General features: G+C 40.8%; 1 protein-coding gene across 6 annotated transcripts in view; it reads right to left on the bottom strand.

Annotated features, from left to right (window-relative positions):
• The window catches only part of AGAP1 (ArfGAP with GTPase domain, ankyrin repeat and PH domain 1), a 406,754-nt gene that overhangs the window by 313,502 nt on the left and 79,075 nt on the right, over nt 1-14,177 (bottom strand). For 3 of the 6 annotated variants that reach the window (XM_060783904.2, XM_060783898.2, XM_060783884.2), the window contains exons 2-4: nt 13,625-13,683; nt 4,912-4,999; nt 4,098-4,109 (exon numbers count right to left, since the gene is read on the bottom strand). In XM_060783904.2, the coding sequence (XP_060639887.2) occupies nt 4,098-4,109; nt 4,912-4,999; nt 13,625-13,683 (159 nt within the window). The remainder of the gene's footprint in view (nt 1-4,097; nt 4,110-4,911; nt 5,000-13,624; nt 13,684-14,177) is intronic. The other 3 variants (XM_060783920.2, XM_060783913.2, XM_060783893.2) reach the window with 1 other exon arrangement.

The raw sequence follows: 14,177 nt of genomic DNA on the forward strand, positions 1-14,177 counted from the left end.
TTTCAAAACAGTTTATAAACTGAAATTGGGGGAAAGTATAATTGGTGGACAGAGAGAATTAGGGGGGAAATGGTATATACATTGCTACACCAAACAGTTTTTCCGTAATTACTGCAATCCCTCATCGGATTTTACTCTTAATTTTCTTTACATCTGAAATATCTGGAAGAATACAAATAGGCCTTTATTCTGAAAAAAAATCAATCAGCAAATACAATTAATTTTCTTTTTTTTTCAAATGCATATAAAAAAGCTTAAAGAAGCAGAGGCTTTTAAAAGCACACAGAATTATCTGTCTTGCTCTCTCAGTCCTATTACATTTAATCATTTTGATACTGTATTTTCAAAACTCCCCTTAATCATACCACCCACTTTTCATGGTCTGCAGACTGGGGGGAAAGTCACATAAAGCAAAAGGTATGCAACATATTGTGAATATATTTGCAATTAATCCCATCAAACCTTTGGTTTTTAGACAATACTGCTCTGCCAGAATACACATTTATTTCTACACAGAACTAATATGCTGGCTGACACAGATTTTAGTGCCTCAAATGTTAGGTCTATTTCTGGGTATATTTCACCTGCTGGTCCCAAAAATAACACCAGTTCCCCCTCCCCCCTATCTGCTTTAGTTTTTAAGATGCAGAACATATGTCATAAACTAGCCTTAAGCTGCTTTCTAAAGTCATGATAACCATATCCAAGAATATAGAGTTGATGGAGTCTATCCAATGCAATTTTTTGAATCGACGCCCCAAATAACTCCAGGAACAGGCCAAAAAACCAAGACACCAAGAATTTTTTTTGTTGGACTGTGATATCTATGCAGGCCAATACCGTGTGATTGGACTTAAAGATGTGGGCTAATGTAAAGAAGAGGCAAGAGGTGAAATATCTATGTCAGTTTATTATCCACGCCTGGCGGGGATGAGAGACAGGGCCTTCTCAGTGGTGGCCCCTTGGCTGTGGAACGCCCTTCCTACAGATATCAGATCGGCCCCCTCCTTATTGGCATTTTGGAGGAAAGTGAAGACCTGGTTGTTTGAACAGGCATTCAATTAGGCAGTGTAATTGACTATAGGAATACGGAATAACGGATGATGAGACTGGATTCTGATTCTATTGATGAGATGTGAATGATTTGTCATATTGATGTTTAATTATTGTTATGCTATTGTTTTTAAATGCTCCAATGGTTTTGTAATGTGTGTATTGAAATTACTGTTGTTAACCGCTTTGAGTCGCCTAAGGCCTGAGAAAAGCGGTATATAAATGAAATAAAGAAATAAATAATCCAACATGAAAGAAAGTAATTTTTTGGAATAGAGATATTGCTTGAGAAGTCTGCAAGACAAATGAAAGGACTTAAACCATCTACTGCATACAATGAAATGTTACTGTTATGCAGGCTACACTACACCAGGGAGCAGCATAGGAATACTTTAAACTGGAGACAGCTGAAGGAAAGAGAGGGGAATCAAGTCACTGAAGAAAATGAGAAAAAATATGACAAGATTGCTAATAAATGTAAGTTTCCACTCTGGAGTTCAGCCCTGTTTTTAGATTCATAAAGAAACAGACAGATTGTGATAGCACATATTTCCCCAATTAATTTTCTTATGTTTGGGGCAACCCTTCTCCAAGGCCTATTCCAGGTTATCCTCCGAGAAATATGGTGATAATGAAAAGAGAGAAGTATGCACAGCTGAGATCCAACAAATCCCCTACTATCAGACAGGGGCTATACACTAAACAATGCAGATTTTATTTGAAATGCTTCTGTTTAAATCTAAATGGCATTAGGCTATTTCCCCCTATTACAAGTGTAACAGAAGAACGGGGTATAGTTGTCCTTTTTATAGCTGTCATGAAATTACCTTTGTCCATCTAGCTACCAAACTGCTCTTCTCTTCAGGCCCTTCTAAAGCATCACCAGGTCTGTGTTCAGCTGAACCAAGGAGCAACCAAACACCAGCTTTGTCCATCACACATTCATAATACAACATGCTAAAGTATCTTATGGAAATGGGGACCTATATCCAACCAATGTCAATATAGACTTTGCAGCATGGCTGACTCATTTATAACTCCGCCCACAGTGCTCCACAACATCTGTTCAAATTTTCTCTTTATAATAGGAACTGTTGAGTTTACTCATATGAACACCACTTTTTATTAGCATACTAGTCCTATGATTTTACATAGCAGTATTTTTTTTTTGAGAGTGGGGTATCTATTGCAAAAGGGAACTTGAGGGGCCTCTATACTTGACTCAGTTTGGTGAATAAATACAGCATTTATTTATTTATTTATTTGTTTGTTTATTTATGTATTTATTTCATGCATTTCTACCCCACCCTTCTCCCCCTGAAAAGGGACTCAGGGCGGCCTACACAAGCATCATATGATGCTATCAGCATATAAACAATTAAAAATTACATTTAAAACTAACAATAATTAGAAACACATTATACAATTAATTAAACAATAAATTAAACATGCCAATTAAAACCAAATCCAAGTCAGGGTAAATCCAATGTCGCAGATATCCTAATTTTTCTTTCCTATTGCCGCTGTCCACTAATCGAATGCCTGGTCCCAAAGCCAAGTCTTCAATTGTCTTCTAAAGGACAGGAAAAGTATGTACAGACAACTGCTGGGTTACGAACAAGATAGGTTCTATAGGTTTGTTCCTAAGATGAATTTGGATGTAAGTCAGAAGAGGTACTTTTAAAAGTATAACTCCTGCCATATATATATATTTGGATAGCATAGGAAAGAGTTAACACCCTGTGGTGTTTGTTTTGCTGTCTGTAACCCTCTTCTGAAGATTTCACTTCACTTTTTGTCCCTGTGAAAATTGGATTTTGAAATTTTTGGCTTGTTGCGGGAACAAGGATTGGTAATAAAACTTCAGTGGAGATATCTTTTTCCCATGATAATGCTTGCAGAGGTGAATTTCCCTTTCTAGGGGGTAGATTGTCTCACCTCAGTTTGTTACTAGGAGTCATATGTAAGACGGATTATTGTAACTCAGGGACTGCATTTACTGTTGTGGCTTTAGAACAATCAGTTTAATTCCTGTTTTCTCCTGCTCGTATTTCCCAAAAGCTTTGCATGAATAATGGTGTATCCCCCACCCACAAATCTACAGTTCACACATCAATGCACTTCCCTAATTCAACGCACATATCACTTGGGACTTTCACTTCAAAAGGTAAAACCATGTGACTGCACATATCCTGATCTGTCCTTGAATCAATCTGACAAGAAATAATTATTCAGAGTTATCTGTATCTGAACAGTAGTATCTATTTTGCAATTGTTAATGGAGGTCACGCTTCCTTTAAGAGCCTCTAAATTTCACCATTTTATTGTCAACACAGGTCTACAATGCAGAAATGGGGCTGAGGATACACATTGAAAAGTGGAAGATGCTACATTCTTCTCTACACAGAACTCTTCATATTAGATCCATTTTAGAATCTAATGTATTTAAACTGTCAGAACATCATATTTGGCCTTGTTTCTTCTGTGACCCCTCTTCTCTATATATCCACTGTTACTCTATTTTCAATACTCTATTTTATTACTTTTAGCTAAACACAGTTGAACATTTCACAAGAAATAAAAGAAATTACACTGTCATGTTTTCCAAATGGAAAGTATTCATCAGTAGTGACTATAATGAAGACATTATCTCATCCCATCCCATCCCATCCTATTAACAATGTGTACTGACAGAAACTGGAGCAAAATTTGGGGGAGTCGTCTATGACAGTAAAAAAGGAAGGACAGCCATATGAGCCCTGAATAAAAGCCAAATGCCATTTCTGGCTCCCTTCATAACTACTATTAGCACACAAAGTTAGAGAACACCCTAAGAAGAGTTAATTTAGAACAGATGTTGTTACAGACACATGAAACTACATACGACTACTGCTAAGAGACATCTACAGCATGTGACAACAGTGAGATGTGTTCTTAACGTAAAAAAGAAACAAAAATGGTACACAAAACAAGGGGAAACTAGTACAAAAGCTTTGCTTCCTCTCTTCAAAACAAGTGCTGCTATGAAGAGGACATATAGTTACCTGCATCCATATCTGCAAAGAATGGAACAGCCAGTAAGGAAAAGAAGGAACCAGAAATTCAGTGTCTCAGTTGGATTTAAAAGTTCATAAGGAGAACAAATAAAAATAATCAGGATATTAATTTCTGTGAATGTTACCTTAATTAGATTTTACTAGGATTTCATTTTCAAGTCTATATCGTATTCATCTGAATTTGACCATAAAAGCTTACCAAATGTATCAATTACACCTCCCTTATTTCTATGTCTTAATTGTAAAAGTTCTAGAATATTAAATGTAAGATTAATAATAAAAGGGAGCAAGTCACATGCAAAGTATATTCCACTATGCCATGAGACATCAACGGCCTAATATACAGACACCATAGAACCTATCACCTGCAATATTTAGTTGTAGTTTGCTCCAGCTGAGAAGTTGACAAATTCTGTGGTCACATTAGGGACACTTCCCGCGTGACTTTTTTTCCACCTCTACAAGTCCCAAATGACAGATTTTTTATTAAGGGGATAGAGAGAAAAAATACGATATACTGCTACTACCTTTCAGACTTCTATAAGGAAAAAAACACTCTATGAAAAAGGCAGCATAATGTTAATTTGTCATCTTTAAGAAAAAGTGCAGATAAACATTTAGTGCATTTTTTCATACACATTCTTGACTAATATGATCTTCTCTGTAATTGTATGTTATCGTTGCATAACCACTTTTCAGTCCCAATTTTGGGAGAAAGGCTGGATACGCATACAAATTATAATCATAATAACAGCTGAAGTCTAGGAATAGCATGCTTGGAGTAGCCTATCGGTTGTTTTACCTTCTGGTGATTCCTCTTGGACATATGTCCCAGTCAGATATCGATGTACAAGAGCAGATTTCCCACTAGCTAAATTTCCTACAATTCCCTGTGGAGAGAAAAAATACATATTTATTTTAAAACCCAGGGTTTAATTCATAATTCTTACAACTAAGTGTACAGCTCAAGATGAATCTTCAAACAAAAATGAATGAGAACATCCAAGGGCATGTGCATTACTTCTAATGCTAAACTAAGCCCACACATTCTTAAACCAAATTAAGCCCACAAAAGTAAGGTAAACAAGACTAGAATCAAATGGATAGACAGGTGCCAAATTAAATTCACAGTTACTAATTCGAATGCCATCAACATACATCTACAATTTAGACAAAATTAAATCTATTCATTTTAATACAATTTAGACAAAATTAAATCTATTCATTTTAATACAGACAAGAATTCTTGGAGTCACATTCTTGTTCAATTTACATATTAGGTTGTGAGATTCCTCACTTTCCCAAACCCATAAATAGGTGCGCAATTGCTGTACATTTATCAAATAGACACATTAATATAATTAATGTGTTTTTCTAACCTTATTTGTGGTCATGTGCAATTTAAGAACATGCATTTAGTCATGTATTTTTAAACATACTGAAGTATAGTTCTGCACTGAAATATCTGAACAAGACACCCCACAAGCCTCAAAAAGCTGAAGGTTTGCAAGGTATGATGTATTCTATTCCACAATCAGCCTTGGAAAATGCATAATGGGCATTTTTATTTGGCATGTTATATCAAACACATTTTTTTCTCCACTCTACACTAGATCTCTTACATGAGAATTTCCCAAAGATCCAAAAGGTTTAGCCTAGAAGAGCTCCATCACAGCTGCCAGCTTCTCTTTCTAAGACATAAGCCATGAAGGCTAGAAGAGCACAGTTTGGGCAGCATTGCATTAGGGGACATCTATGACCAAACTATGCCTCCATAAAATCATAGAATCAAAGAGTTGGAAGAGACCTCATGGGCCATCCAGTCCAACCCCCTGCCAAAAAGCAGGAATATTGCATTCAAAGCACCCCTGACAGATGGCCATCCAGCCTCGGTTTAAAAGCTTCCAAAGAAGGAGCCTCCACCACACTTCAGGGCAGAGAGTTCCACTGCTGAACGGCTCTCACAGTCAGGAAGTTCTTCCTCGTGTTCAGATGGAATCTCCTTTCTTGTAGTTTGAAGCCATTGATCCGTGTCCTAGTCACCAGGGAAGCAGAAAACAAACTTGCTCCCTTCTCCCAGTGACTTCCTCTCACATATTTATACACGGCTATCATATCTCCTCTCAGCCTTCTCTTCTTCAGGCTAAACATGCCCAGCTCCTTAAGCCGCTCCTCATAGGGCTTGTTCTCCAGACCCTTGATCATTTTAGTCGCCCTCCTCTGGGCACATTCCAGCTTGCCAATATCTCTCTTGAATATTGGACACAATATTCCAGGTGTGGTCAAACCAAGGCGGAATAGAGGGGTAGCATTACTTCCCTGGATCTAGACACTATGACCCTATTAATGCAGGCCAAAATCCCATTGGCTTTTTTGCCACCACATCACATTGTTGGCTCATGTTTAACTTGCTATCCACGAGGACTCCAAGATCTTTTTCACACATACTGCTCTCGAGCCAGGCATTGTCCCCCATTTTATATCTTTGCATTTCGTTTTTTCTGCCTAAGTGGAGTACCTTGCATTTGTCACTGTTGAACTTCATTTTGTTACAAGATACTCCATGAACAAACTATGGTCTATCTGTTGTGTAATAGTGTATCTGACTTTAATCAGACTTTAATCTGAGAAGGTTCTCGGTGCTGTGAGGGCAACCACGTCGGCCCTGGACCCTTGCCCGTCTTGGCTAATTAAATCGGCCAGGGATGGGTTGATTGATTGGTTTGTGTTGATTATTAATGCATCGTTGGAGCAGGGGTTTTTTTCCATTCCGATTAAAACAGGCTGTGGTTCGACCACTCCTGAAAAAGACTTCCCCTGACTCCATGGTGCTGAGCAACTACAATCTCCAACCTTCCTTTTTTGGGCAAGGTGCTAGAGCGGGTGGTCGCCTTTCAGCTCCGGAGCTTTCTGGATGAAATCCACTAGCTGGAACAATCACAATCTGGCTTCAGGCCTGGCCAAGGCACCGAGAAGTCTTTGGTCGCCTTGGTGGATGACCTCTGCAGGGAGCTGGACAGGGGGAGTGTGACCCTGCTGGTTCTCTTGGATATTTCAGCGGCTTTCGATACCATCGATCATGGTATCCTTCTGGGACAATTCTCCGGGATGGGTCTTGGAGGCACGGTTCTGTCGTGGCTCCAGTCCTTTCTAGAGGGCCGTTCCCAGATGGTGAAGCTGGGAGACTCCTGCTTGGACCCCTGGCCTTTGACCTGTGGGGTCCCGCAAGGTTCCATTCTGTCTCCAATGCTTTTCAACATCTACATGAAACCGCTGGGAGAGGTCATCTGGAGTTTTGGAGTTGGGTGCCATCTCTACGCAACTCTACTACTCTTTTCCACCAAACTCCAAGGAAGCCTCTCGGGTGCTGGACGAGTGCCTGGTCGCTGTGGCTGGCTGGATGAGGAGGAACAAGCTGAAGATTAATCCTGACAAGACAGAGGTCCTCCTGGTCGATCGTAAACCAGATCGAGGTATAGGGTGGCAACCGGTGCTGGACGGGGTTACACTCACCCTGAAGTCACAGGTCCGCAGTTTGGGTGCCCTCCTTGACTCTTCACTTACGCTGGAAGCTCAGGCGTCGGCGGTGGCCGGGAGGGCCTTTGTACAATTTAGACTTGTGCGCCAACTGTGGCCGTACCTCGTGAAGGTGGATCTGGCCAGGGTGGTCCATGCCTTAGTCACCTCCAGATTGGACTACTGTAATGCACTCTACGTGGGGCTGCCCTTGAAAATGGCCCGGAAATTTCAGTTGGTTCAACAGGCGGTGGCCAGGTTGTTAACTGGTGCTCTTTACAGGGAAGGTCAGCTCTCCTGTTTAAGGATCTCCATTGGCTGCCGTTCATTTTCCAGTCCCAATTCAAGGTGCAGGTGCTTACCTACAAAGCCCTAAATGGTTTGGGACCCTCCTACCTGCGTGACCGCATTTCCGTATATGAACCCACACTATCTCTTCGTTCATCTGGAGAGGCCCTGCTCACGATCCCACCTGCATCGCAAGCGAGATTGGTGGGAACGAGGGACAGGGCCTTCTCAGTGGTGGCCCCACAACTCTGGAACTCCCTCCCCAAGGACATCAGGCATGCCCCAACATTGGCAGTCTTTAGAAGGAGCTTGGAAACATGGATGTTCCAGTGTGCCTTCCCAGATTAAGGTATCCCAAGCAACTTGTCCCAAATGCACTTTATGAGAGAGTTAGAATTGCCTGCACACCCACTTATCCCTAAAATATCCAACCTATTTCACCTGGACATGCCCAGCATTTTTTTAAAAAAATTAACCATTACATTTGGCCCTGCCACGGGTTTTTAAATGCATCGTGATTTTTGTTATTATTTTGCTTTGTTATGAGTTATTTATTGTTGTATTGTTGTTGTTATTGTGTTTTTTGTTTCTGATGTATTTGGGCTTGGCCTCTTGTAAGCAGCACCGAGTCCTGCGGGAGATGGTAGCAGGGTATAAATACAAGTTTATTATTATTATTATTATTATTATTTATCGTCTGTTCCTCAAACAACCGTCTCATTCACCTAGGGTGAATAAAAATGAATGATAAAAGAAATAATAAAAGCTCCAATTTCTGATTGCGTCTATGAAAAAGAATGAAAAAGAGTTCTAGTTGCCCCATGAAATATGAAATTTACACTGAGCCTGGAACCCCAGGTTTCGGCGGTGACCAGGGGAGCATTTGCACAGCTAAAGCTTGTGTGCCAGCTGCGCCCGTACCTTGGGAAGTCTGACTTGGCCACGGTAGTCCACGCTCTGGTTACATCCCGTTTAGACTACTGCAACGCTCTCTACATGGGGTTGCCTTTGAAGACAGCTCGGAAGCTCCAACTAGTCCAATGCTCGTCAGCCATGATTTTAACAGGAGCGGAGCGCAGGGAGCATACAACCCCCCTGTTGCGGCAACTCCACTGGCTCCATCTGCTACCAGGCTGAATTCAAAGTGCTGGCGTTGGCCTTTAAAGCCCTAAATGGTTCCGGCCCAAGCTACCTATCTGACCGCATCTCTACCTATGAACCCACCAGGACTTTGAAATCTTCCAGGGAGAACCTGCTCTCGATCCCGCCTGCTTCTCAAGCTCGGCTGGCGGGGACGAGAGATAGGGCCTTCTCGGTGGTGGCTCCTCGGCTGTGGAACGCCCTTCCTACAGACATTAGACTAGCACCATCTCTAATGGTATTCCGCAAAAAGGTGAAGACCTGGATGTTTGTGCAGGCGTTTGAGTAATTTAGTGCAATCTGGTAATGGAACATAGGAATGGAACAATGGACGACGAACCTGGACTACGCTTGGATGATGAGAAGATTGGGTACGGTCATTTTTTGTAATAACTGTGCATTGTAATTGCTTATTGGTAATTTATGGATAATGTGTTAAGTCAATTGTTATATGTTGTATGGAACCACTGCTGTTTCTACTGTTTTTACTGTTTGTGAACCGCTGTGAGTCGCCTTCGGGCTTGAGATACAGCGGTATATAAGCAAAGTAAATAAATAAATGTAGGCACACACTTCAATCCCCTTTATCTGGGGAGTAAAGGAATCAGAACTTCATTCCAAACTAATGCCAACTGCTGCTCTGTGGAGGCCATGGAACAATAATTGAAGTCCCATTAATGACTCTTCTTCTGTGTGAGGGGCCTAATGAGTCATTAAGCCATAGGCCTTATTCTCTTTTTCATTTATTATTCTACCGACATAGTTATTTGGATTTAAGAGCGAAAAGAAATCTTTAAGCCAGTGGCTACTCAATGCTTCAGTGAGTTTCCTTCCTTTTGGTTTAATAAGAGAAATGTCTGGATTGTTTTTAACTAAGGCAATGGATTGAAAGCAAAAAGCCTTTTAAAACAACAGACTAAAACTTCTGAATGGAAAAATATATACAAGTCTGAAATTATGAGAGTCACTTTGTAAAACTGGAAGATTGATTTTGTATATGCTTTGCAATTAAAGTCTAATTTGAAAAGGCAGAAAAATAAACAGGCTGACATGTTATGAGAAAGTGGAGAATGTTTTGACTGAATTGAAATAAAAGAAGCCAAACAGCTGATTGTGTCCCAACAATGTTACTGAGGAGCCAGGCAGAGGCAATCCATGGAAGGAGTTAACTCTTTATATAACAAAACTTTGCTAAACAGAAGAAGGTGCAGCCATTCAGTGCAGCAATTTGGTTAGGGAAGAAGGGAAATTGCTGAGAAGGTATTTCAAGAAAGATTGTTTGGATGTTACTTTGATGGATGACATGATTGTAGGCTAGGATTTGAAGGATGAAATAGAAGCAGCAAGATTTCAGAAGGAGACAAAAGATAAAGATAAGAGAATCTGTTTTGGAATGAGGTGACAACAGGGCAGAGTTACACTAACCCATTATCGGGGGGGGGGGGGGAGGCAATCAGATATAGCATATGGCAGACTGGACCCAGAATGATCTGAACAGTGAGGGTGCCCTCAGTGCCCAGTGGTAAAGAAATGGGCATCTCTTCAGAGAGATGCCAGCCACAGATGCAGGTGAAATATCACGAGAATATGCTGCCAGAACACGGCCATACAGCCCCTAAACCACACAATACCCCACTGATTTTAGCTGTGAAAGCCTATAGCAATGCATTCTGTTACATGATCATCAAGTTTGCAGACGACACCAAATTGGGAGGGATAGCCAATACTCCAGAGGACAGGAGCAGGATTCAAAACGATCTTGACAGATTGGAGAGATGGGCCAAAACTAACAAAATGAAATTCAACAGAGACAAATGCAAGATACTCCATTTTGGCAGGAAAAATGAAATGCAAAGATAAAGAATGGGGGATGCCTGGCTCGAGAGCAGTACGTGTGAAAAAGATCTTGGAGTCCTCATGGACAACAAGTTAAACATGAGCCAACAATGTGATTTGGCGGCAAAAAAAGCCAATGGGATTTTGTCCTGCATCAATAGGAGCATAGTGTCTAGATCTAGGGAAGTCATGTTCCCCCTCTATTCCGCCTTGGCTAGACCACACCTGCAATATTGTGTCCAATTCTGGGCACCACAATTGAAGAGAGATATTGACAAGCTGGAATGTGTCCAGAGAAGGGCGACTAAAATGATCAAGGGTCTGGAGAACAAGCCCTATCAGGAGCGGCTTAAGGAGCTGGGCATGTTTAGCCTGAAGAAGAGAAGGCTGAGAGGAGATATGATAGCCATGTATAAATATGTGAGAGAAAGCCACAGGGAGGAGGGAGCAAGCTTGTTTTCTGCTTCCCTGAAGACTAGGACACAGAACAATGGCTTCAAACTACAAGAGAGGAGATTCCATCTGAACATGAGGAAGAACTTCCTGACTGTGAGAGCCGTTCAGCAGTGGAACTCTCTGCCCCGGAGCGTGGTGGAGGTTCCTTCTTTGGAAGCTTTTAAACAGAGGTTGGATGGCCATCTGTCAGGGGTGATTTGATTGCAATATTTCTGCTTCTTGGCTGGGGGTTGGACTGGATGGCCCATGAGGTCTCTTCCAACTCTTTGATTCTATGATTCTATGTTGATAAGCAATAGAGCTAAAAAATATTTAAACTGAAATTCTCAGCAAGCTGGCATCTGAACTATGTCCCCAAAGTGAAGAAGAAGAAAAAAGAACTTTATTTTTCTACCCCGCCTCCATCTCCCCGAAGGGACTCGGGGCAGCTTACATGGGGCCCAAGCCCAGGCAGAATACAATTAAAATAATTCAATTAAAATAATTCAGATTGAATAACAATTAAAACAACATAAAACAGCATAAAATAACAACAAAAATAGCAACAACAATAACAGCAGACTAATTTTGGAGTGGGGAGGAAAACCACTACATGAACTAGTTAAAGGATAAAGTGGTTTAGTAAGGTAGATGACAATGTATTAAGGCATAGGAAAAATCATGGAAACAGAGCAAATTAACAGGATCAGTTAATATAATATAGGACATCAGATTGAATTACGATTCAAGTCATAATACAGGCCATTTGTCATAGGAGTCATCAGTCGAAAGCACAATGAAACATCCACATCTTTAATTCCTTACGGAATGTGGCTAGGGAGGGTGCCAGCCTAATCTCCCTGGGGGGGGGAGTTCCAGAGGGGGGGGCACCACTGAGAATGCCCTCTCTCTCATCCCCACCAAACGTGCCTGAGACGGGGGCGGGAGTGAGAGAAGGGCATCCCCGGAAGAGCTTAAGGACCGCGTGGGCTCATAAGGGAGGAGGCGGTCACGCAGATAGGTAGGTCCTGCAAGACACACAAAGTAACCCATTTCCTTCCTTGAATAGATGGCTACTTGTAATTAACTGCTTCAGTTAGAGATGCAGCCGCAGTAGTTATAATTAGAAGTCTTTCAGTCTTATATGGAACAACTTGGGGTGTGGTGCAGACATGACAAAGTTGCTTCCTCAGACATCTACTGCTGGAGCCCAACACAACCCTAGAATTAGTCCCAAGATTAACAAAAGAAATTGGAGCTGCAACAAAGCTACTAAAAACAGCAACAATATAGTCAAATTTGATAGTTTTGTACAAGCAGCTGAAAAAAGCACATAATTATATTTTAAAAACGGATTATGTCGCAGTCGAAACAACAATTAAAGACACCAATGTGGAAAATGAAGAAAATATACACAGGACTTCAACAGCATAAATCCAGTCCACTATCTCAGCTTGGTGGGCAGGGCGGACTCATAAGCTTGTAGGCACATTATTGTTATGATCAACACGAAAAATGATGAAAATATCAGCCAGATTAGACCCAGTGAACTAATAGGATTTAACTGTGACATTTAAAAACAGAGGCAAGAAGTCTCCGGCTGAATCTACACGGCCGTATAATGCAGTTAAACTACACTGAACTGGATTATATGAGTCGACACTGCCATATAATCCAGTTCAATGCAGTTAATTTGCATTCCGAAACTGCCTTCTGCAGCAGTGTAGATCCAGCCTCATGGCAAAAAATTATCTCTGGATGAAAACTTCTTTCTTCCTTCATCATATTCATTTGTCAACCTTGGAAAATGTTATAGAAAAGAACCATCCAAACTAAGAATACAACCAAATCTGATGCTGCAGTAGCTTCACCAGTCGTAATCTGAAATAATCTGAGCACATGAGCAACAATGTCAGAAAATATTTTAAATCCATTGAGTTCCATAACTGAGGTACTGTGCCACCTTCAAGAACTATGAAGCCAGAGGCAGCATGACGTCTTGCAACTTCAAGGACGGCAACCCAACAGGAAGTATTTAGCCTAATGAGGGCCAAGAGAAGACATTACCATTTTTTTCACCTTACAGTCATTCTAAATTCTGCCTAAAACATTGAATTTTGTAACATGTTCAGAATACATGCATGCAGTTGCCTTCCTCAACAAGACTGCATCTGCAATATTATTGAGCACCATTTGAATGAGTGAGGGTGAATAGGATAATTATATATCTGAAGGATTGTCATGTTTTATCACAGAAGTAAAACATTAAGAGCATATACGCTCACTTAGAGGTTACTTACCACTTTGAGTTCTGGCACAGATCGACTCAGTGTCCATTCCTGGCTATTTACAAAGGCATCTGTAAAATTGAACAATTTTAAATGTAATGTTTTACAATACAACTCTTGTAAACTGTTATAAGTTACTAATATCAAAAATTATTCATAACATGGTTTTAAAGAAAACACAAGCAGAGTTCTCTTGGCACAGCAAAGTCTCCCTTCTCCCAAGGGACAGAGGGGATGGGTAAAAAGTGCAGTAGCAGCAGCAGCAGCAGCAGCAGGAGGAGGAGGAGGAGGAGGAGGAGGAGGAGGAGGAGGAGGAGGAGGAGGATGCTTGGTTGTTTAATATGCTTTTCATCTGGGTACATTACTAATACGTAATTGCTTAAATTGGTGAAACTGATTTGACTGTATGTTTCTCTGAATGATATGACATAATACAACAAAATAAAATGTCTGCAATCCTATGTCTCTACATTATACATAAGCAAGTAATTGCTTTTCTTTTCTATCTCTCCTTCAAGGACCAGAGCTCAGTTCTGAAAATGGATGGTGTTATGTTCTAAATAAT

Source organism: Anolis sagrei, chromosome 1, assembly GCF_037176765.1.
Source record: "Anolis sagrei isolate rAnoSag1 chromosome 1, rAnoSag1.mat, whole genome shotgun sequence".
Classification (NCBI taxonomy): Eukaryota; Metazoa; Chordata; class Lepidosauria; order Squamata; family Dactyloidae; genus Anolis; species Anolis sagrei.